The following is a 21,586-nucleotide window of genomic DNA, read 5'->3' as shown; positions in this document are numbered from 1 at the left end:
AAGTGATAGTGATTCTATCTCACCTTATGTGCCAGTGATTCACCTCCATCCGTGAAAGGAAAGCTAAGTGAACCTAGTATAACTTAAAAAGAAAAATTAGAACCATTAATATCCATAGCCTCTAAAAACTCGAAAGGTTCCCTTCATGTTCTTTCTAGCCAATTCTCTAGTTCCTTTTTAACCTTAATTGTTAAGTGTTTACCGGTTTTATAACTCTGCTGTGTTCTTCCAGAAGCAGCAGATGCATATTTTCGCTGTACATTGCTTAAGGAGGCCTTGAGAGGTCTGTTGTCCTACAGAAATAATATTGCCCCAAATTACACTAGTGCATGTTTGGAACATGCATCTAATTTGGGTGTGTGTGTTTGTTTATGTGTGTTTAATTATACATATATAGACATAAACAAGGTACTTGGCAAGATTTTCCTAGAGGCCTTTAAAGTTTTCTATATATTCCTCACACCCCCTGCCCCATCACTGTATTTTTTATTGTGGTTGTTGAATTATTAGATGGTGGTTAATTTAGGTTTCATTCTCATGAACTTGAATGTTAAGTTCATGAATTTGAGATAGTCAATCTGAGTAAGAATATTTTGTCAAATCATATCTGTATTAAACTTTGATGTAATATAACATAGTGGCATGGCATTTGGGCAGTTTGTCAAAATATTAAATTAGTATTGGTCTTACCTAAAAGTTATTTTTCTACTGTGTCTGGCTTCTGAAAGGAATATTCTTTTATGTTTACAGAATACAATTCATGTTTTATATTTGAACATGTTTTCCACTAATTTACTTACATTACTTACTATACTTTGTATATAGGTATACAAGTTACTATATTTTTAAATTAAGTGACTTAAATACAAAGTAAGCTGGCTGTTATTCTCCTAAATTTATATATATCACATGTAAGGCAAAGTGTATTTTATTGTGCAGATAGATTTTTCCAGACTTGGTCTGAAATTTCTGCCTTTGATTCACTGTGATGTAATAGAAAGAAATCAGAAAGGGCTGGATTCATATCCTGTCTTGATACCATTTAGTAACTATGTGATTTTTGTCAAATTATTTTGCTTCTCTGAATCTCACACTCCATGTTTAAGAAATAGAGTGAGAGTCTCTGCCTTCTAAATTAATGGTGAGGATTAAATGAGGTTAATTATGAAGAAGAGCTTGGCACAGTACTTGCTTGTGAAGTTCAGTAACTTTGGTTCCCATCTTTTCTCCATCTCTCATAACAATTGTAAAACCACAGATTTAAAAATGATATGTCCTAAAACATTATTAATCAATTGGTGTTACGTGAAACCTATTAAACCATGGCTAAACAATACTGAAGCCCATTTTAGGTCATACCCAGTACTGTGTGCAGAGTTACATGCTTTTATTTCACCCTGTTCTACTGCTTCTTCAAAGCATTTACCGTCACTATAATTAAAGTATTAGTTGTGTCATTAATTGCTAAACATTAGATTATCCCATAAGAGTATGAGGGCAGTAATGGTGTTTATCTTGTTTACTTGTGCATTAGTGGCTAGCAGTTCCTGACACATGGTAGGTGATTAATATTAATATTTGTTGAATGAATGAGTGATACAACCTTTATTGCAAAGAGTTTTTAGTATACTTGGTATGGAAAATACGTAAGTGTAATATAAATTCATAGATGCCGTAATAGTGGAGTGACAGTGTATAGTGGGAATTCAAAGATGGAGAGGGTGTCTTTCTTTTCACACCTCTCCCTTTTGGTCCTTCAAAAGTAATGTGAGTACCACTTAGGGCTCATAGGTGACTCTGTTGAGAGTATTTCACTTTGTGCTTCCTTAAAATGATTTCCCAGAGTACTGGCATTTTTCAAAAGACTGATAACTTACTGTGTTGGTAAAACAAAAGTGATGGGCACAGTCAGGCATCTTTGAAGTGTGACTTGCTATAGTCTTTTGGGAAAATAATCTGGCATTAGATGTTAAACGTACATACGCTTTCACTTAGCTGTTCAGTTTTCGGGAATCTATCTTAGAGTGTCAAAACACTGAATTGTGAGATGTTTACAAGGACATTTACAATAGCATTGTTTGTAGTAGCCAAACTACAAATTACAGTTCTAGCCAAATTCTGACCTACTGCAGTGTCGCCCAGATGGACAGATGACTGAATAAATTACTGTGCATCTTCACTGCAAAATAGTGTGCAGCTATGACTTGAAGTCATGTCCGTATGTACAATTAAAATAGAGGAGCAAATCAGAGAGTAATGTGTAGTGCTTTTAGTCAGAATCTTCCCATTCTAAAATATTTTTAGTTATCTTTGGATGAGCATGGAGAAAGGTGTGGATGTGTGCACATCATGTTGAAATACATGTATTATTTTTTCACTCAGAGGAGGGATACATTGCCCCAGACTTTTTATTTTAGGTATTTTCAAATGTAGAGAAAAGATGAATGGGTAGTACTTTGCACACTGGTACACTCTTCATCTAGATTAATTGTTAAGCTTTTCCACATTTGCTTTTTTCCTCCGTCTCTCCCTTTCTCCTGTCTTTGTCTTCTCCCTCCTCCTCACCTTCTCTTCTCTGTTTTTTCCTGAACTATTTGACAGAAAGTTGCAGACATCATGACACATCACTCCTAAATACTTCAGCATGCGTCTTAAGGGTAAGATTATGTTCATATCAGAATTTCCCCACTTTTTCCCCAAAGTTTGTTTTTTTATCTGTTTGTTAGCCCTATCCATGGTCCAGTCAAAGTTTATATTGGTTTTGTCTCTTTATTTTCTTGCTCTTTTTTATTTTGTATCATTAACTCTTTAGAAGAGTCAGGGGCAGCTGACATATAGAATATCTCACATTCTAGATTGGAAGTTTATGTATTGGCCCCAGTGAAGGCATTGGGAAATAAACTGGAAAGATGGGGGTGCAGTTGGAAAGTGGTATATTTTGTTTCTTTTTTCTTTTTAATTTTATTTTATTGAGTTATAGTCAGTTTACAATGTTGTGTCAATTTCCAGTGTAGAGCACAATTTTTCAGTCATACGTGGACATACATATATTCATTGTCACATTCTTTTTCACCATGAGCTACCACAAGATCTTGTATATATTTCCCTGTGCTATACAGTATGAACTTGTTTATCTATTCTATATATACCTGTCAGTGTCTATAATTTTCGAACTCCCAGTCTGTTCCTTCCCACCCCCATCCCCTCTGGCAACTACAAGTTTGTATTCTATGTCTATGAGTGTGTTTCTGTTTTATATTTAAGTTTATTTGTCTTCTTCTTTTTTAGATTCCACATATGAGTGATATCATATGGCATTTTTCTTTCTCTTCTTGGCTTACTTCACTTAGAATGACATTCTCCAGGAACATCCATGTTGCTGCAAATGGCATTATGTTGTCATTTTTTATGACTGAATAGTATTCCATTGTATAAATATACTACTTGTTCTTTACCCAGTCATCTGTTGGTGGACATTTAAGCTGTTCCCATGTCCTGGCTATTGTAAATCGTGCTGCTATGAACATTGGGGTGCAGGTGTCTTTGAAGTAGGGTTCCTTCTGGAACCAGGAGTGGGATTACTGGGTCATATGGCAAGTCTATTCCTAGTCTTTTGAGAAATCTGCATACTGTTTTGCATGATGGCTGCACCGAACTGCATTCCCACCAGCAGTGTAGGAGTGTTCCCCTTTCTCCACAGCCTCTCCAGGACTGATCATTTGTGGATTTTTGAATGATGGCCATTCTGACTGGTGTGAGGTGATACCTCATTGTAGTTTTGATTTGCATTTCTCTAATAATTAGTGATATTAAGCATTTTTTCATGTGCCTATTGATCATTTGTATTTATTTCTTCCTTGGAGAATTGCTTATTTATGTCTTCTGCCCATTTTTGGATTAGGTTGTTTTTTTTTCTTATTAAGTCGTATGAGCTGCTTATATATTCTGGAGATCAAGCCTTTGTCAATTTCATCTTTTGCAAAAATTTTCTTCCATTCTGTGGTTGTCGTTTTGTTTTGCTTATGCTTTCTTTTGCTGTGGAAAAGCTTGTAAGTTTAATTAGGTCCCATTTGTTTATTCTTGCTTTTATTTCTATTGCTAGAAAATGGTATATTTTGAATTGGTGGTTTTGAATGTGGTATAGTTACAGAACATTAGATGATTTCGGGGTGTGATTATGGGACTTGGTGTCTAAAGTGGAAGAACAGATTATTTGAGGTGAGATCCTAAGAACTGAGCCAAGATAATGTTGCATAGATCCTCCACACATGCATGGTGAGTCAGGATCAGAGGGCAGGTCATGAGTTGGGTAACAGAAGTTCTTAGTGAACTTTGCATTGTGGCAAGGATGTTAGTAGATGACTGGAAACTGAAGGTTTTCTGAGCAGAAGAACTGCAAGGAAACAGAAGTTTTTCCAAGGAGTACAATTGGTGGTGTTTTGGAAGTGGCAGTGTGGTGTGTGAGGCTTGCTGGGGAAGTAAGATCCTTGAGAGGATTGAGGATTTCAAGTGAGGCAAGGAGGTGAGTGGAATGTTCCAGATCTGTGGTAGACCCAAGTGATCGTGGCACTCTCGGAAGGTATTGTAGAATGGCTTGGAAAAGAGGGAGCAGGTGTTTGGGGAGAGTGGGCGTAGCTGCGTCATCTGAGGTTCTGAGGATGAGGGATGAGCAGAGAAACTTGGATTTCTGGGAATGGATGCCGAGTCCCTGAAGTAACAGTGTTGAGCACTTGGGCTCAGAAAAGTGGTCTCAGAGGCATTCTGAGGGGGCTGGATCTGCATAGCTCATCTGAATAACTTTGGATTCTGTTTACTTTTCTTTGGCCCTGTAGTCCCAAGTGGGCACTGTCTGTCAGGGACTAGTGCGGTGACTTCCTGAACGGTTCTCCACAGGTACTCTTCCTTCACCTGCGCTCGTCCCTTCTTCCGTGTGCACAGAATAATCTTTTCAAAGTACAAACCCAGTGATCACTTCCCTGCTTTAGTGTCTTCCCATTGCCTCTGCATGGTCTCTGTGCTCTCATTTATACTGCTTTCTCTCAGGCCCTTTTTCCTGCTTCATTGTTGTTTTCATTTCCAGGTATTTTTCATCTTCTCCCACATAAAGACCTTCATTGCTAAGCTAGTCTAAGCAATAGAAATACAGTCTAAAAAATACAGTGACCTAAGAAAGATACAGTTTAGTTTCTCTCCCATGTAACATCCAGAAAGGAGGTTGTCAAGGGCCACCTCTTACATTCACAGCAGATGGTTTTCATTTTGGGGCCCAAAGTAGCTGCTTTCATGCCCATCATCCAGCCTCAGCAGGAAGGTAACAGGGGCAGGGAGTTCACACTCCTTTTTTTTTAAGGCATAACCTAGAAAGCACCCTTTATTTCTGCTCCTGTCTTACTGGTGTTTAGTCACATGGTCATGCCTAGATGCTAGGAAAATGGGAGATGCAGTTGATATCAAGGTGGCCATATACTAAACTAAAGCATAGCATTTCTTTTATTTTTTAATACACTTAAAAATATATCATTTTATTATTTTTTATCATTTTTATTTTTTTGTTTTTTGGGGGGAAGGTAATTAGATCCATTTACTTATTTATTTTTAGAGGACATACTGGGGATTGAACCCAGGATCTTGTGGATCTTAGCATGCACTCTACCATTTGAGCTATATCCTTCCCCCCTTAGCATTTCTCTTATTAAAGGAAGGAAGGGAAAAATAGATATTGCTAGACAATTAGGAGAAAGAAGAATATGTACATATATCTGCTCATTTTTGGAAACATACACACATACACAAGACCATTACTAATAATATGACATACATATCATATTATTATGGTGGAAATGACTGGGGAATGGGAAACTGTGTGCGCTGAAGGAGAGAGACTTTTGTTACACATTTTAATATAATTCTGCCTTTTAGATACATATTAATATTTAAAATCAGTGTTCTGGGGAAAAAACTCAATAGAATACAAACAAACAAATGGGCCAAACTGTATGAATAATACAATCATGCTGAAGGAGAGAGAAAAATAGCTAACCTAAATAACTTTTAATAGTATTTTGACTGGATACCCTCAATGTAAAGATAAAATATGTATGAACAAATATTAAACTCTAGTTAGTAGGTTTGTTTTTCCTAGTTCATGGGTTAGCAGTTCTGAAACCAGTTTGTGTATATTCTGGGACTGAGGAAATAAATACACGTATTGTGAATAAGAAGAGCAAAGTTTCTCACTGTCAGAGGAAGGAGTTACAGATGTGGGAATGGAAAAGCATAGATGAACCCTATGGTGTGGAATTGGAAGTTCAGTGGGGATTCTTAGTTTTTAACATGAATTGAAACATAAATATATAAATATGTTATCGCATCTGTAATTGTGTGTACATATATGCATGTACTCTCTAGCTCAGGATTTCTCAACTTTTTAGCACCACTGATGTCTACGTTGGGACAGTTCTTTGTTGGGGGTGAGGGGTTACCTGTGCGTCATAGGATATTTATCAACATCCTTGGCCTCAGCCCGCTAAATGACAGTAGCATCTCCTCAGCTGTGACAACCATACACTTCCAGATATTGCCATATGTTCACTGAGGGGATAATCATGCCAAATGATTGGGAACTACTGCCCTGCTGAGAGGTCATAGAAGCACTGACACCCATCACAAGAAGCACACCAAGCACCCAGATCTTGTTTTCTGAACACCATCCTCCCCGTAAGTGGAACCACTACTTGATAAAATGACTGCTATTCAGGAAGATGAGCCTGAAAGAGCTTGTGTAAGACAGTAATCAAGTGCTCCAAAAATCTTGATTTGTCAGAGACACAGGAATCAACTTTAAGGGGCTTCCACTGGCCAATCTGTGAAAACCTCAGTGACAAAATAAATAATGCTAGCAGTCGATTAAAATCCACGAAATAAAAGTCCGTGAGTTTATACTGATACAAATAGATAAGAAAGATAAATGAGGTAAAGCTCACAGCTCTTCCTTACAGTGGATTTTTAACTGATAAGTGTAGAAAAATCACAATTTGGCAGACATCAAGTTGTTTAGGTAAGAATCATCAATGATGGATGCTAAAATTAGTGGATGAAAATATAATGAGAAGCAGTTTCATAATATCTCCTCAGGTGATACTAATGAACTACAATGGGGAAAACAGTACCTTTAAAATGGAGAAACCTAGCAACTTACTCAGATGAGTAGAACTACTATCACTGGTAATGAGACAAATCAACACCCTGTACCTCTTGATATGATGCACTAAGACGTACACATCCTTCCTGTTGTATTCTTGCAAAAAAATGTGTAACATGAATATAATCATGAGGAAACATCAGACAGTCCAGATTGAAAGACAGTGTACACTATAAATGGCTTGTACTCTTCAAAAGTGTCAAGGTCAAGAAACACAAAGAAAAATGGATCAACTTATCCAGATCAAAGGAAACTTAAGAACACAGGACAACTAAATGCAACATGGGATCTTGGATTAGTTCCTGGACCAGGAAAAAAAATGTTTTTCTTTTGTAGTAAGGGTCATAAATAGGACAACTGGTGAAATTTGAATGAAGTCTGTAGATTAGATGACACTATTACCAATGTTAATTTTCAGATTTGGTCATTGTACTGCATTTACGTAAGAGACTTAGCTTGGTTTTAGGAAACAGTGAAATATTTAGAAGTAAAGTATCTTACCTGAACATTACCTTCAAATGTTTTTAAAAAAAATTGTGTGTATGTTCACACATACAGAGAAAGAGATGGTGAATGACAACAAATAAATGTGGTCAGATGTTAACGTTTGGAAAATCAGGATAAAGGATATGCAGTAACTCTTTGTACTGTTTTTGTGAGTTTTCTATAATTCTGAAAATATTCCAAAACAAAAAATTTTAGAAAATAAGTGAAGAGGAGCATATGCTCCCCTCCTCCCAAAGCTAACGTTTAAGGAATAAAAACAGAGAAACGTTTGTGATTTGTACTTATATATCCATCTGACTAATTCTAAAGAATAGAGGGGTTAAAAAATTGTTTTATGAAGGACAGAAAATGGACAACTTACTATATAATTTGATAACTGTTTAGTTGTTCAAATATTTTTTTTTTTTCCTGAGCCGATTGTGAGCCTTGGTTAAGATAAAGATTCTTTAGAGCAAAAATGTAATTTGGCTAAAGTCAATTTCTGAGTCCCCATGAAATAAGCAGTGGCTTTTGGCCTCTGTTTGATCTTGCCAGTGTGTGCAGCTAATGTCTGGCCAGTGTTTTGGAACCAGCAGGTAGTCAGGAGAAAGCTGCTCCTAGGGGTCCTCTCTTCTGGGGCCTGGTGGTGATTTCCCATACAGATGGGACCTCGTGAACTCTGGCAGAGGTCAGCCTCAATTCCCCGTCCAAATCTCAGAGTCATAATTTTTATGTGTATGTGATTAATAATATCATTAAAGTTATAAACTAAGTCTGAGAGTACTTCTACTATATACTTATTGTTTGAACAAGATCAATTTAAATAGCATTTTCTTAACTGGCACATGGAAAGTTAACTAGAGTACAAAATAACTTTCAGATATGTAGGATATCCTTTAACAGTTCAATGATTTTTCCCATTTATCTAATCTTCTGAACTTTTAGGTGTAAAATAATTTTTTGATTGTTTTCCTATTTGGCTTTAGAATTAATATACAGTAGTTTTTGGAGCAGTCAGTTGAGGAACCTAGAGTTTGGTCATCTGCCATTAGCCGTTGATTTAGCTTATAGTCCTTAGGAAAGAGAAATAGATAATGACTTGATTTTGCACAGTAATATGTAATACTTTATTCAGACAACATTAAAGGGAAAATGCTTTTGTACATTAATTTTATTCCTGAAACATCATTTAACAAGATAAAAGTCTGTTTCATGCTCTGTTTACTATTCAAGTAAAAAGATTTTTAAAAGTCCATGGCTTTTGTGTGCATGAGTGGCTCTGTTCTTTGATATCCAAAATGTAAATTAATATTTGCTTATGATTCCTTTGTGTTACATTTTCTAAAATCACCTCTTTTTTACTTTGAGTATGGAATTAAAATACAACATCATTCATCCTGTAAAACTGCATGCGTCTAAATTTTTTGGATGTCATGGTTATGAATTGATCACTGGCATCAGAAAACTTATTTTTGTTCAAATTGTCATTAACTATTTCTGAAAGTTACGTTGTATTTTACTGAAGACAGAATGTGATGCTAACTATTCTGGCACTGGCCACACAGAGGGCAAGAAAATGTCTACCAGCACTAGGCTGTACCAAGAAAGCCAGGGAAGTTTAAATATGGAATATGGTGCATATAAAGTGAACAGTATTATTTTTATTTAACTGGAGGAGGAAAGGACAAAAATCCTGAAAGTTAGAGTACCTTTCTAAGTTATTTACTATTTATGCAAAAAAAGCTTGTAAATTGAAACAGGTGTACTTAAGAACACCTTTTTTTGGAACTAAAATTACAGCTGCACCTCAATCTTCTAACATTTATCCTTTCCAGTCCCTCCTTTAGGGTCTTATTTTTCTCAAAATTTCAGTTACTGTATACAAATAATTCACATATTGCTGGTTTTGTCTTGCATTTCTCTGTTTCTCATTCTGTTCTGTGTTCCGTCACGTGAATGCCCACCTCCATGACCTCTGTATCCTGATGTACATGCATTCTAATCTGCCTGCTCTTCTGAACTCTAATTAGGCGGATCAGTCTCATCTCACAGGCCCCTCAAATTTAACTTGCCAAAAATGTATGAGATTTTTTTCATTTCCATCTATTCCTTTTCCCTAAACACTGCAGAGCCAGAAGTTTCGGTGTTGTGCTGGGCTCATCTCCCCAATTCTTGGCATCCACCAAGTCCCCAGACCCTGTCCGCCTCCCAAATATCTCTCAAGTCCAGCTGCTTTTCTCCTTCTGTATTGTCCACACACTAGCTGTGGTCGGAGGCCTTGTCATTTGTCAGCATGTCTCCTGCAGTTGTCGGCTTGCTTCTTCCCATCTTCACTCTTGCCCCTCCCCAGTCCCTTTTGTAATAGCAGCCTGAGTGATTTCTGGCAGGCCCAAATCTAATCATGTCTTCCCTGTGTCACCCATTCTGGTTGCTCGCGAGGTAAGGTGAAATCTTTGCCTATCAGACCCTGAATGCCCCGTTTGACTTTTCAGGTGCACCATTTTCTTCGTTGTTCGTATGCTTTGGCCATGGTGTACTTCTGTCAGTCCTCTTCACAGAAATACCTGGTGGTATCCATTTACTTTTTACCATGATGAAAATTCTTAAATAGTTTAAGTGCCTGCCTGATACTACCATCTTTGTGTTCTTCTGTGTCTTTCTCTATTTTCTTTCCCAGCCAGGAAAATTTGTGTAAGTCACACAAAATACTTTCCTCTTCCGGGAACAGCACATCCGTCATTTCCTAGGCATTAAAATCTCTCTGGCAAGCCATAACTCTTTTCTTCCTCAAAAGTGCTTTCGTTTTGTCCGTTTGTAAAACGTATGACAAAGGGGTTCATTTCCCTTTCATAGCCTGAAGTCTTTCAAGGAGTTTTCTCTTTTAAATTCTTGCCGACCTGCTTTGTCTTTCTAAGTGTCCTGTCACTTTGCCTTTCATTAATTGCTCTTCATTTTTGTCTGTCAAAATATCACCTATAATAAAGGCAAGTGTCAGATCTTGGCAACGATTTGTTAGGAGTATTGGTGTTATCAGAAGTTTATTATACCTTGCCATATTTCCTCATAGAAATATATGTGATTACCAAAGTCCTTCAAAACATGTTAGTGAATATGGCCTAGGTCATTATCCACAAAGCAAGCTTGGGTCAACTATGCGTTTCTCCCGAGCATGTGCTGTCAAGGATATTTATTAGATCATCGTCTATATACAATAACTTCTTCCATGGAACATTTGTATAGCTAAAGGAATAGCATTCAAATTCGAATTTTAAAACTTTCTCTAAGTGTTTCGAGGTACTTTGAATAAATTGAAAGTTGGCTTTTGTAAAATTTCAGGCACAGTGCATCTTTTGAGTCAGGAAGAGAGATGCTCAGAAATTTTCATATGGTTGCTAATATGGTTTAGTATAAAGAGATGCATAGAAAAATGCCTGGAAGGATGTATTAAGTTGTTAATATTGGTTGGCTCAGAGATAGGAAGTCATATGGAAAAGTTTGACCTCCTCTCCCGTATGTACACATTAGGGTACAGGGTAACCTGCTGTAACAAAGGTTCTTAAATTCAGTGATTATAAATAAGATGAAATTTATCTATTTCTCATTTAACATTCTGGCTGGTCTGTGCTGATAGGGTAGGTTAGTGTCCTGTTGTCCTTCCAGGAGATACACACACCTGTGTCATCCCCCCTCCGCCCCCCACCACGCTCACCTTGTTGCTCTCCGTCATCTGCGTTGCCAAAGCTGAGTTCCTGTCGTATCAGGAAGCCAGCAGAAAAAGGGAAGGGAAGGAGGTTCAAGCAGGTCTTTTTCTCACGTGAGTGAGGCTGGAGTTGACTACCTCACTCTAACTTGTCTGGTTGCCTGTCTAGTTTGCCATGCCTAGCTGTAAGATAGGTGGGAGAATGGAGTCTGGGTCTGGGATAGTCATTTGTTCAGCTAAGATTCTATTACTGTGGAAAAAATAAAAAGCACATTTTAGAGGAAACGAACAGTCTGTCACAACATACCTCTACAGTGTTAAAAATATTTTTATGTAGTTTACTGTTGTCATTTATAGTGTTCTAAACGTTAGATAAATAATTGAGTCTCTTTGGGTCACAGTTTTCTTATTTTTAAGTCTCCTTTTTCCTTGTAATTTTCTTGCTCCGTAACTAGTTACTGAAAGTTGCCCCAAAGCACATGCCATACTGTTTACTCTCATTTTCCTTCCTGTGGTAGCTACCTGCTGCATGAGTAGTAGGTGTAGAGAAAATGCTGATAGATAAAGATTAACTTGCTCAGAACATCAGCATTGTTAAAACCTCATAGCAAATATGGGCAGGCTTTTGGCAGAGGGCCAGAGAGTAAACATCTTAGACTTTGTGGGCCTCAAGGTCTCTGTTGCAACTACTTGGCTCTCCTGTTGTAGCATGAAGCCAACCACATGTAAACACTGCTGTGTTATATAAAACTTTATTTACAGAAATAGATGGTAGGCTGGATTTGACCTGTAGGCCATAGTTTGCTGACCTTTGTCTTACCGGATGGACAAACTCTCGAGATAGAAATAGGTATAAGCTTAAATTTGTGCAAAATATGCAACTAGAAGTTAGAGGTTGGTAGGTCAGTGCTGAGGCTTAGGATGCTGTACAGCTTCTGTCTGCTGTTTATAAATTACATGTTGTCTTCTCAATATTTATTCTCATATAAAAGGATAATAAAAGAGCATAATAATAATAATAATAATAATAATAATAATAATAATAATAATAATAGTAATAATGCACCTTCATTTTAATGGATTTACTGGGGATTGAGCCCAGGACCTCGTGCATGCTAAGCATGTGTTCTACCATGGAGCTATACCCACCACCCCAGTAATGCACCTTCTTGAGTGCGTGGCATCGTGTTAAACATTATTTCATTTGTACCTCATGACAGTCATAATGAATAGGTTTTATTATTATCACCATTTCACAAATGAGGAACCTAAAACTTTGAGAGTTTGAATAACGTACTCAAGATGAGAGGTAGATCTAGTACTTGAACCTCAGTGATTCTTTGCTTACATCATAATTATTCTTGTATAAATGAGGATTCTATAAGACTTGAATAGCAAAAGCAGAATCAGGCTTTCTAGGTTTGCTGTGAAGGAAAGTGGTGCAGATTAGAACTCTAGAGGAGTGGGTTAAAGAATTGGAAGAAATTAACAAACCTCTTGTTTTCTTCAACTTCAGCTTTACTCTGCTCCAGCCGCCCTCCTCTTGTAGTGGACACCTGATCTAATTCCTGCTCTCCCTGGATTTGAGATGCCTCCCCACTCCACCTTTTATTCCTATTTAACGTATTTGTAATCTACTCCCTTCATAGAGTCTTTCTGTCTCAGAGTTCTCCTGATACCATTTGTATCCCTCTTGTGGGGGTTACCTATTTTAACTTTACTTTGGAGTAGTCACTGTGTACTCAGCTCGATTTTTCCTACTTGATCAACAAGTTTTTTCTTCTCATTCCCTTTGTCCTCCTCCTTCCCCTCCTCCACTTCCTCCTCTTCCACTTCTTTTGAAGTATACCTGACATATAATAAACTTCTTATATGTAAATTATTCAATTTGATGCCATAAACATACACCTGTGAAACCATCACCACAATCAAGATACCGAACATTTCTGTCCCTTCCTAGTTTCCTTGTGGCCTTTGCAGTTTACCCTCTCTCCGACCCTTTCCCAGTGCAACCATATGATCTGCTTTCTTTAGGCTGCATTTAGTATATATTATTTTTGGTCTTGCTTCTTTAATTCAGCATAATAATTTTGAGATTCATCTTTGTGTGTTAGGGACTCATTTTTTTTTATTGCTGAGTAGAATTCCATTGTATGGGCAAACCACATTTTGTTAATCTGTTCACTGTTAATGGACATTGAGATTGTTTCCAGGTTTTGACTTTGCAAATAAAACTATTAATCTTTGTGTATAAGTGTTTGTATAGGCCTATATTTTTGTTTTAACTTGGGTAAATACTTAGGAGTGAATTGTCCGAATCATATGGTGATTATATGTTTAACTTTTAAAGAAACTGTCAGACAGTTCCAAGGTGGAAGTAAAATATAAAATGTATCAATTTATATTCCTCCCCACAAGGTGTGACGGGTCCATTTATTCCACATTCTTACCAACACTTGGTACTATCTGTCTTTTAACCTTTAACCACTTAAATTGATGTTTGGGCATATCTCATTATATTTCTTTGACAGTGATATTGAACATCTTTTCCTGTGCTTACTGGCCATTTGTATATATTTTGTGAAATTTCTGTTTAGATCTTTTGCCTCTTTTTTCACTTGGTTCATTTGTCATCTTATTATTTTGTAAGCATTCTTTATATATCCCAGATACAAGTTCTTTGTTTGATACATGTGTTGTGAATATCCTCTGTCAGTCTGGCTTGCCATTTCATTTTCTTAACTATATCCTTCGAAGGGCAGACTTTTAAAATTTGATGGACTATAATGTGTTGATATTCTTTTCACGGTTCATGGATTTTTGTGCGCTAAGAACCTGTTGCCTACCTCGAGGTAACAGATTTTTCTCCTGTGTTTCCTTCTCTAAGTCTTATAGTTTTAGGTTTGTGATCCAATTTGTGTTAATTTTTGTATGTCCTGTGAGTTAGAGTTGAGATTGATTTTCCTTTTTTCCCAAATACATATCTAGTATTTGTACCATTTATTAAAAAGACATTTGTCTCCCCGTTGAACTGACTTGGCAGTCACAAGCTTCTTAAGTTTACATTTAGTGTTTTATTACTGCCTCAAGTTCAGACATTTTTTTGTTGTTACTTGAAGTGAAAGAGTTAAGTAATCTTGCATGGTTTTTGCTAGGTCATGGGACACTAATGATAAATTCCTCCAGATAACAAGAATTAGATTTTTAACTGACTCATTCCTATTGTTCTTCAATTCAGTCTGTTATCATTTTTTTTTTTAGGTGTTACACACAATATTGCATTACTTCGAGAGGTGATAATCAACTCACGATTTATAAAAGGAGACATCAACACTAAATTTCTTTCTGATGTATATCCTGATGGCTTTAAAGGTTTGTATGCATTGAAGTATTTTTAGTGTATTAAAGTTATTTTTTATACTTTATTACAGTGTATAATTTTTTCTATTCTGAAATTAAGGCCTTTGGCCTATGTTACACTTGAATTATAATATACTTAGAGTATCTTGGGCTATTGACATTCATGATTTTGAGTATTCATGAGTGACTCATGAATGTATAGTAATCTGTAATTTTGTTGAGTGAGGAATTCAACTAGTATGTTGAATGTTGTGTTTCTGAAAGTCAATTCAAATTTGTATTCCCTGCTGATACGAGTATATACAGGAACTCATCTTTAATATTAAAACTGTATCTTTATGAAAGTTAGCACTGAAAATATCAGGATACCAGGTGCTGTTCCTATTAATGAAAATGAAGATGTCCAAGAAGATGATGGTTTTTATTCTGAAAAACAAGTTTTGAATAAAGTAATAAGTGACGTGTGAATCTTAGCCTTTCAAAGTTATCAGCGAGTGTTTCCAGGTAGTAGGAAGATTGCTCATCAAGTGAGAGACAGAAAACCCTTAAGTGAGCATTGAAAACATGGTTAACATGGTGTTAAGACACTGACAGGACTTACATGAGACTTAACCAGAAACGTTATGCAGGTGAAAGCCAGAAGCCTTTACGTGTTTCTGATGAACTTGGGGACCTATGAAGAGTAGATCTTCTCTCACAAATTTTGTGTTCTTTGTATCTATTTAAAGTGTTTTAGTATATAAAATTCTCATTCATTTTCAGAGCTGTATATAGATTCAGGTCTGCTTCATGTAGTTGAGCTCTTGAATACATTTACAAAGCAGTTTTGTAGCTCAGAATTTATGATACAGAGCTTTCATAAGACTAACTAGAGATTACTGAGTTGATCTTTCAAAAACTTTGGTGTTACAGGGCTTTATCATTAGTATCAAGGGAAATAGTGTGTTTTATTTCAGACTAAAGGATCATCAGGTTCTTTTTCCTGAACTTTTGAATTTTTAAAAAAATAAACTGCAGTCTTAACATAATTGCAGTTGTATACTTGTGTGATTATTTCATTATTATCTGTTGATTTCATGAATCCAGAAACTACTAATGTTATTGCTTTTTATTGTATCCTAGCAACTAAAACACACTAATTAAATATTTGTTGAGTTAATGGAAAGAGTCTTGTTCCTAGTATAGGCAAGAAGGTATTACCTTGACTGTTTTTAATTAACTATACATGTATCCAGATTACATTTTGTTTTATTTTGATCCTAATGTTTTGGCTTCTTGACCTTTCTAAAATTTTAATTGAAAATTGTCCTAAGTTGTGAAGTGGACTCTGGAATTCCATATGCTTTTATGTCTGCCTGAGTAGCAAGTCTGGAATGGTGGTATGACATGAAACAGTAGGCAGAAGGAGACAACAGGTCAAAACTTAAGGAAATCTTTAGAATAAACATATTGTATGTATGCATGGGTATTTATACATAAGCACATTTATACATGTGTTTATATATATGCATATTTGGTAGTAATTGAAATTTAGCAGCAATTGAAAATGTTCCAAATTCTCAGAAATTTTCTTAAAACCTAATATTGCAATTTGCTGTAATAAACTTAATATACTACATTTCTTTTTTGGCAGGGAATTGTCAGCACAGGCACTGTAGTTTGTTTCTTATGCTTATGCATAACAATTCTCAAATTGTTATAAGTTTTTTTAGGAGAGTCTTTAGCAATTTTTAATATCAGCCTTCATTTTACCTGGGAGGAAACCGAAGCCCAGAAAGACTAAGTCTAAATGACCAGCAATATAATAAAGCCAGAAATTAAACTTAGAGTTTTCAACTTCTGTTTCAGTACTCATTCAGTTGTGCTAGGGTTCAAAGTCATAAATCACCAAAGTTTTCAGAGTATGCTCTATGTTGTCATGTTGCCTATAAGGACTTTAAAAGCACACATTTATATTTGCCATTCGTTATGTCTACCACTTATTTTTTTCATTCCTTCATATTATGTTCATGTCAGTTCTTTCTTCTCTGAATGGCTGCTATCTCTTGTTCTTCTTCAGATTACTCTCTTTCTCCTTCCTGATTTTTCCCCAGAGCAGGTCTTAGGTATATTAAACTGTATCATCTTTGATTGTTTGATGTATGTGCCTGAAAGAGACAGCGGGAAGTGGCAACTGAAGTTAATCCAGGATCTTATCCATATGTTTGAGGCTGGGTCATTTTGCCCCTTTGGGATTACCCATCTGCTTCCCATCTGTCCAGCTATCCTAGGCACTATTCATAAGCAAGTGCCTGTTTTTATGACTGCATTAAAATTCTCTATTATATATGTTTATTGCCCCAAGTTTATTTGTAGAGTAGGGCAGTGTTACTAAAGGCTCTTAGACTGAACTTTGAAACAATTGTGTCTAAAATTTCAAAATAGGATACATAAGAATTTATTCTTCATGTCAACTTATTAGATCCTTATTTTGAAAGGTTTTTTTTAATTCTGAAAAATAAATGGAAAATGGAGAAGTAGATATTTTGATTTTGAAATAAAAAGAAAATGAGGAAGAAGATATTTTAAGACATGTAATTTCATTTAGCCTAGAATGGACGTTTTGGACTTATTTCTCTGTTGCCTTCGACCACTAGCCCCATCACAAGAAATTATCAGAATTATCTTTCTCTTTGAAAAGTTGCAGAATTTTTAGAAAAATTTGATTTAACACAGAAGTCTACCATTAATTATACTTCTCTCTCTCTCTCTCTCTTTTTTCTTCTGGAGTTTAATCATGTGTTTCTGTACCTTTAGAAGTGGTACTGTAATACATGACTGATGTGTTGCCCTTAAAAATTCAGTCATTAAAATCATTCAACATATAATTGGTGTAGACTCTAGAATAAAATCAAAGACAACTAATATATTTTCCCTGTCCTTAAGGAGGTTATATCACTAGGAAAATAAACATGTAAAGATCTAATAACTACATTACAGGATGGAAAGAAATAAGTGCCAAGGTAAAGTTATAAGCAAAGTGTTCTGAGAGCAGAGAAAAAAGAAACCAATTCTGATTTAGGGAATCAAGGATGGCTTCAAGGATTAGGTAGCATTTAGACTATTGAAACACCTCTCCAAGGACTATTCCATAGGTGCTGGGGCTACCATTCTGCCTCAGGAGAGCCAATATGTGTATCTCTTCCTGATCCATCTTCTTTGGTGTAATGTTGGTAGTTTGAAATCAGCCTTGGAGAGAGTATTTACAGTAAGGAGATTGGCAAATGCTACATACTGGGGCGCTGCCCTTTCTCCACACCCTGGCTGGTTGTTAAACATTTACCAGCAAACCTTTGAGCAAACAAGAGTCGCAGCATACAACAAAGGGGGATTACCCGTCTAGGAGGGAAGACCTACAGGAGTCCCTGGAGGCAGAAGATACTGCTTTAGACCTGCAGGCATGGGAGGCAGATGACTGTGCTTCCTGAAAAATAGTAAGAACACTTACAGGTATTAAATTAGAGGAGAACTAAAAACTGTCAGTTTTAGAAATAAAAAAGACATTTCAGCAAAGTGAAAGGATGATCACTGTTAAAAACCAGATTATAGTTGACCCAAAGGAGTAAATGGAGGAAAGATCTCAAAATATGTAGCAAAATAGCAGAGAGAATGAAATGTGGGAAATGATGAGAGATGTGGAGAGAAGAACCAAGAGATTTTATATGTAAATAACAGGAGTTTAATGAAAATAAAATAGACAAGGAAAGGTTAATTTTAAAAGAAAAGTAGAGGAGTTTTTTTGTTGCTGCTGTTCTTCAGAAAGTCTTGAGATGCTATTGGAAAGACTCACTGAGTTTCAGACAAGATTAATGGGAAAAAAACTATTCTAGGCATATCAAGAACAAAAAACTTTTTAAAGCTTGTAGAAAGAAAGGGTTATGTGCAAAGAATGTAGAATGAAATCATTTTCAGACTCTATAAACTGAAGTTTAGAAAACCTTAAACTAAATATCTGCTACACAGGAAAGAACTTGCTTACGAGTGCCTTACCCAGCTAAGGTGTCCTTCATTTGTCAATATTGAAAAGAGAGATTTTAAAATAAAAATTCTGAAGTATATCATCATATAAACCCTTTCTGAGGAAATTACTGAAGAAAGTACTTTAACCAATTTACAGTAAAGGTGATACCTTAATTATACACATTTTTCCTTACCCCGAAACCCACTAAATTTAATTTTTTAAAGACACAAGCCCATAAAGAAAAAGAGGTGGTAGCATTTTGAAAATATAAAGCTGAAATTTGATTTTTAACTGATTAAGCAACTTTAAAAAGTTGAATCATGACAACATGAAAACTGAGAAGTCTCTCGTTGTCACCGTGGAAGCCTCAGAAGTCAGTATGTCTCTATGAAGACAACTGTACAATCTTGTCAAGGAACAAGAAACACAGTCTGAACACATGGAAAAAAATCAGTGTTGTTTGGGGGACTCGATAGTATATGAGTGCCAGTCTTTCCCAAATTAATACACAAATTTTATATAATCTAGTTAGATTCACAAGGCTTACTATGTAAGTGATTTAAAAGCTTATATATAATAACAGATTTCTGTGAATAGCCAAGAAGATTATGAAAAGTAAAGAGGAAAATTTGCTTCCATGTATTAAAACATATTGCAAAGCCTCTGTATCTAAAAAGTAAAATATAAAGGATAAGAATGAATTGCTTGAAAGAAAACAAATGAGAAAAATGAATAAATGTATCAGTTTAATAGAATAGGCAGCTCATAAATGGAAATTAGTATCTGTGGGCATTTTTCTGCTTACTATATACAAAATGTTCGATCTTGAGATTTAATTGTGAAAGACAAAACACAGAAGAATTTAGAAGAAAATTCAGGAATATAGTTATTACCTAGAGGTTGAAGTGGCCTTTTAAAAGAATCTTAAAAATATTTTTAATGAAAAGTAATGATAATATAACATTGTTCTGTAAAATGTTATGTCTCTTTAGTGAAATAACTAAAGTATAATTTAGCATTTTTTAAAGAATTCTAATTGGCCCATAAACTTGAAATTAATGCTGTTGTAAAAAAAAATGGTTTTCCCCTCAAATTATTATTCTGTGGTCAGTAACCATTAAACCCAGAATTTTTCCTTTTTATTTTGGATTTCATATTTCAGTTGATGTCAGATTACTTGTTGAAATTTGACAGTTGGACATTTTGTAACTTAAAAAAATCACTCTGTTTCTATATGATACCTTAGAATTTATGAGAATACCAGATATAAATAATATTTAGTAATTACTATTTCTGCCTCTTTATTTAGAAGTTAATTTACAATTTATGAGATGTGAGAGTAAGCTAATAATGTCTGGGATTGATCCACAGTATGATTATATAACCTCCAGTCACAGACTCCCTCAGCATGATTCTGACATTAGACAAAGTCCTTTACATTTTAACATCTACTATTTCATGATTTGAAAAGGTTACTGTTGTTAGAAAAGAGCTGAAAAATCTTTTCTTCCATTTTTTTTGTATGTGTACAAAAAAAAAGAGATTATGATGTTAGAGACTGAGAAATCCATCTTGCATCAAGAACTTTGAAGGATGGTTAGCCTGGAGAAGAGAAGACTAATTATTAAGGAATATTGCTGCTGTCATCAACTTGGCCTGGTTGTTGAACACTGGGCACTGCTGATTTGTGTTCATTTGTTGACTGTGTCCAGCACACGAAGTATCACTTTGGTAGGGTGTACCATATATTGACCACTCCCATGAGAGAGCCAGTGATTAATGCTCATCTCATCACCCAAGGGGAAATCCGAGCCCCTTTCTGCCTTGGAACAATGTTAGGTCTAAATGACATAGACTGGACTTGAGTCTGATGCTGTGAGGAACAATTACTTTTGGTACATGTATTTCAAGACACTGGGACCAACTGGGCCAGGGATTTCAGCAAGAGAAGAACCAAAGGGCATACATACAGATAATGGAGAACGTTCGGAGTTGAAGGTCAGAGCCAGAACAGACCACTGTATCAAGCCATAGGGGAACATGTAGGAGTTGGGTCCACTCTGGTCCGTGATCAGGAGTAGCCTTATGCTATAACCATTATCCTAAGAATAGTTTGATTATGATAGAATCTCTGGTACATTGCCTTTTTGGACCTAAATACCCCTTTTTTGACATGGCCAGAGTGGTCAGGATATAACTCCTTTTATTGAACAAGTTTTAGGATATCTAACTGCAGTCTATATCCTTCAAGGTTGGTGGTGTACAGGTCTAGGAGGGAATAGAACTGTTCAGTGTTACTTTGGAATGAAAAAGTGAGAACAATGGGTGGAAGTCACAAAGAAACAATCTGGCTCAGTATGAGAACTAACTGGCTAATGGTTTAGAAATCCTTGAAAGAGTTTTCCAGTTTCCTATAATTGGAGGAGTTCTGTAGGTCACATGTAGCCATCTGTCCAACAGTGCTGTAGGAGAGACATCCACAGTGCATGGAGGATGGAGTAGATGATTTTTGCAATACTTCTTGATTAAAATTACCTGAGATTCTTTTAAAAATTGTAGAAACAAATTTAATTGAATTGTAGAAGTCAAGAAGTCTTTAGCACTCATATCAAATTTGTTGGAAATTAGTCATTGGTTAAATTTGAGGATCTGTTTCAGTATAATAAAACGATTGAAGTTGTTATGCATTATATCAGTTTGCCTGGCAGATGTGATGAATGATGTTTGATTTTATCTGGGAAACTCCTTTCTCAATATTGTCTGAGTCAGTGCAGCTAATAATACATTAGACCAAATGAAACACTCATTCAGCATCTTACGTTTTAAAAGATTCCCATAT

At 35.8% G+C, this 21,586-nt stretch overlaps 1 protein-coding gene across 4 annotated transcripts in view; it reads left to right on the top strand.

Moving 5' to 3' along the window:
- PCCA (propionyl-CoA carboxylase subunit alpha) overlaps nucleotides 1-21,586 on the top strand; it is a 331,849-nt gene that overhangs the window by 166,923 nt on the left and 143,340 nt on the right. For all 4 annotated transcript variants that reach the window (XM_031466271.2, XM_010986054.3, XM_031466270.2 and 1 more), the window contains exon 17: nucleotides 14,649-14,759. In XM_031466271.2, the coding sequence (XP_031322131.2) occupies nucleotides 14,649-14,759 (111 nt within the window). The remainder of the gene's footprint in view (nucleotides 1-14,648; nucleotides 14,760-21,586) is intronic.

The sequence above is a fragment of the Camelus dromedarius genome, chromosome 13 (assembly GCF_036321535.1).
Source record: "Camelus dromedarius isolate mCamDro1 chromosome 13, mCamDro1.pat, whole genome shotgun sequence".
NCBI lineage: Eukaryota > Metazoa > Chordata > Mammalia > Artiodactyla > Camelidae > Camelus > Camelus dromedarius.
Note: the sequence above shows the minus strand (reverse complement) of the source record. Positions and strands in the feature narration are given on the sequence as shown.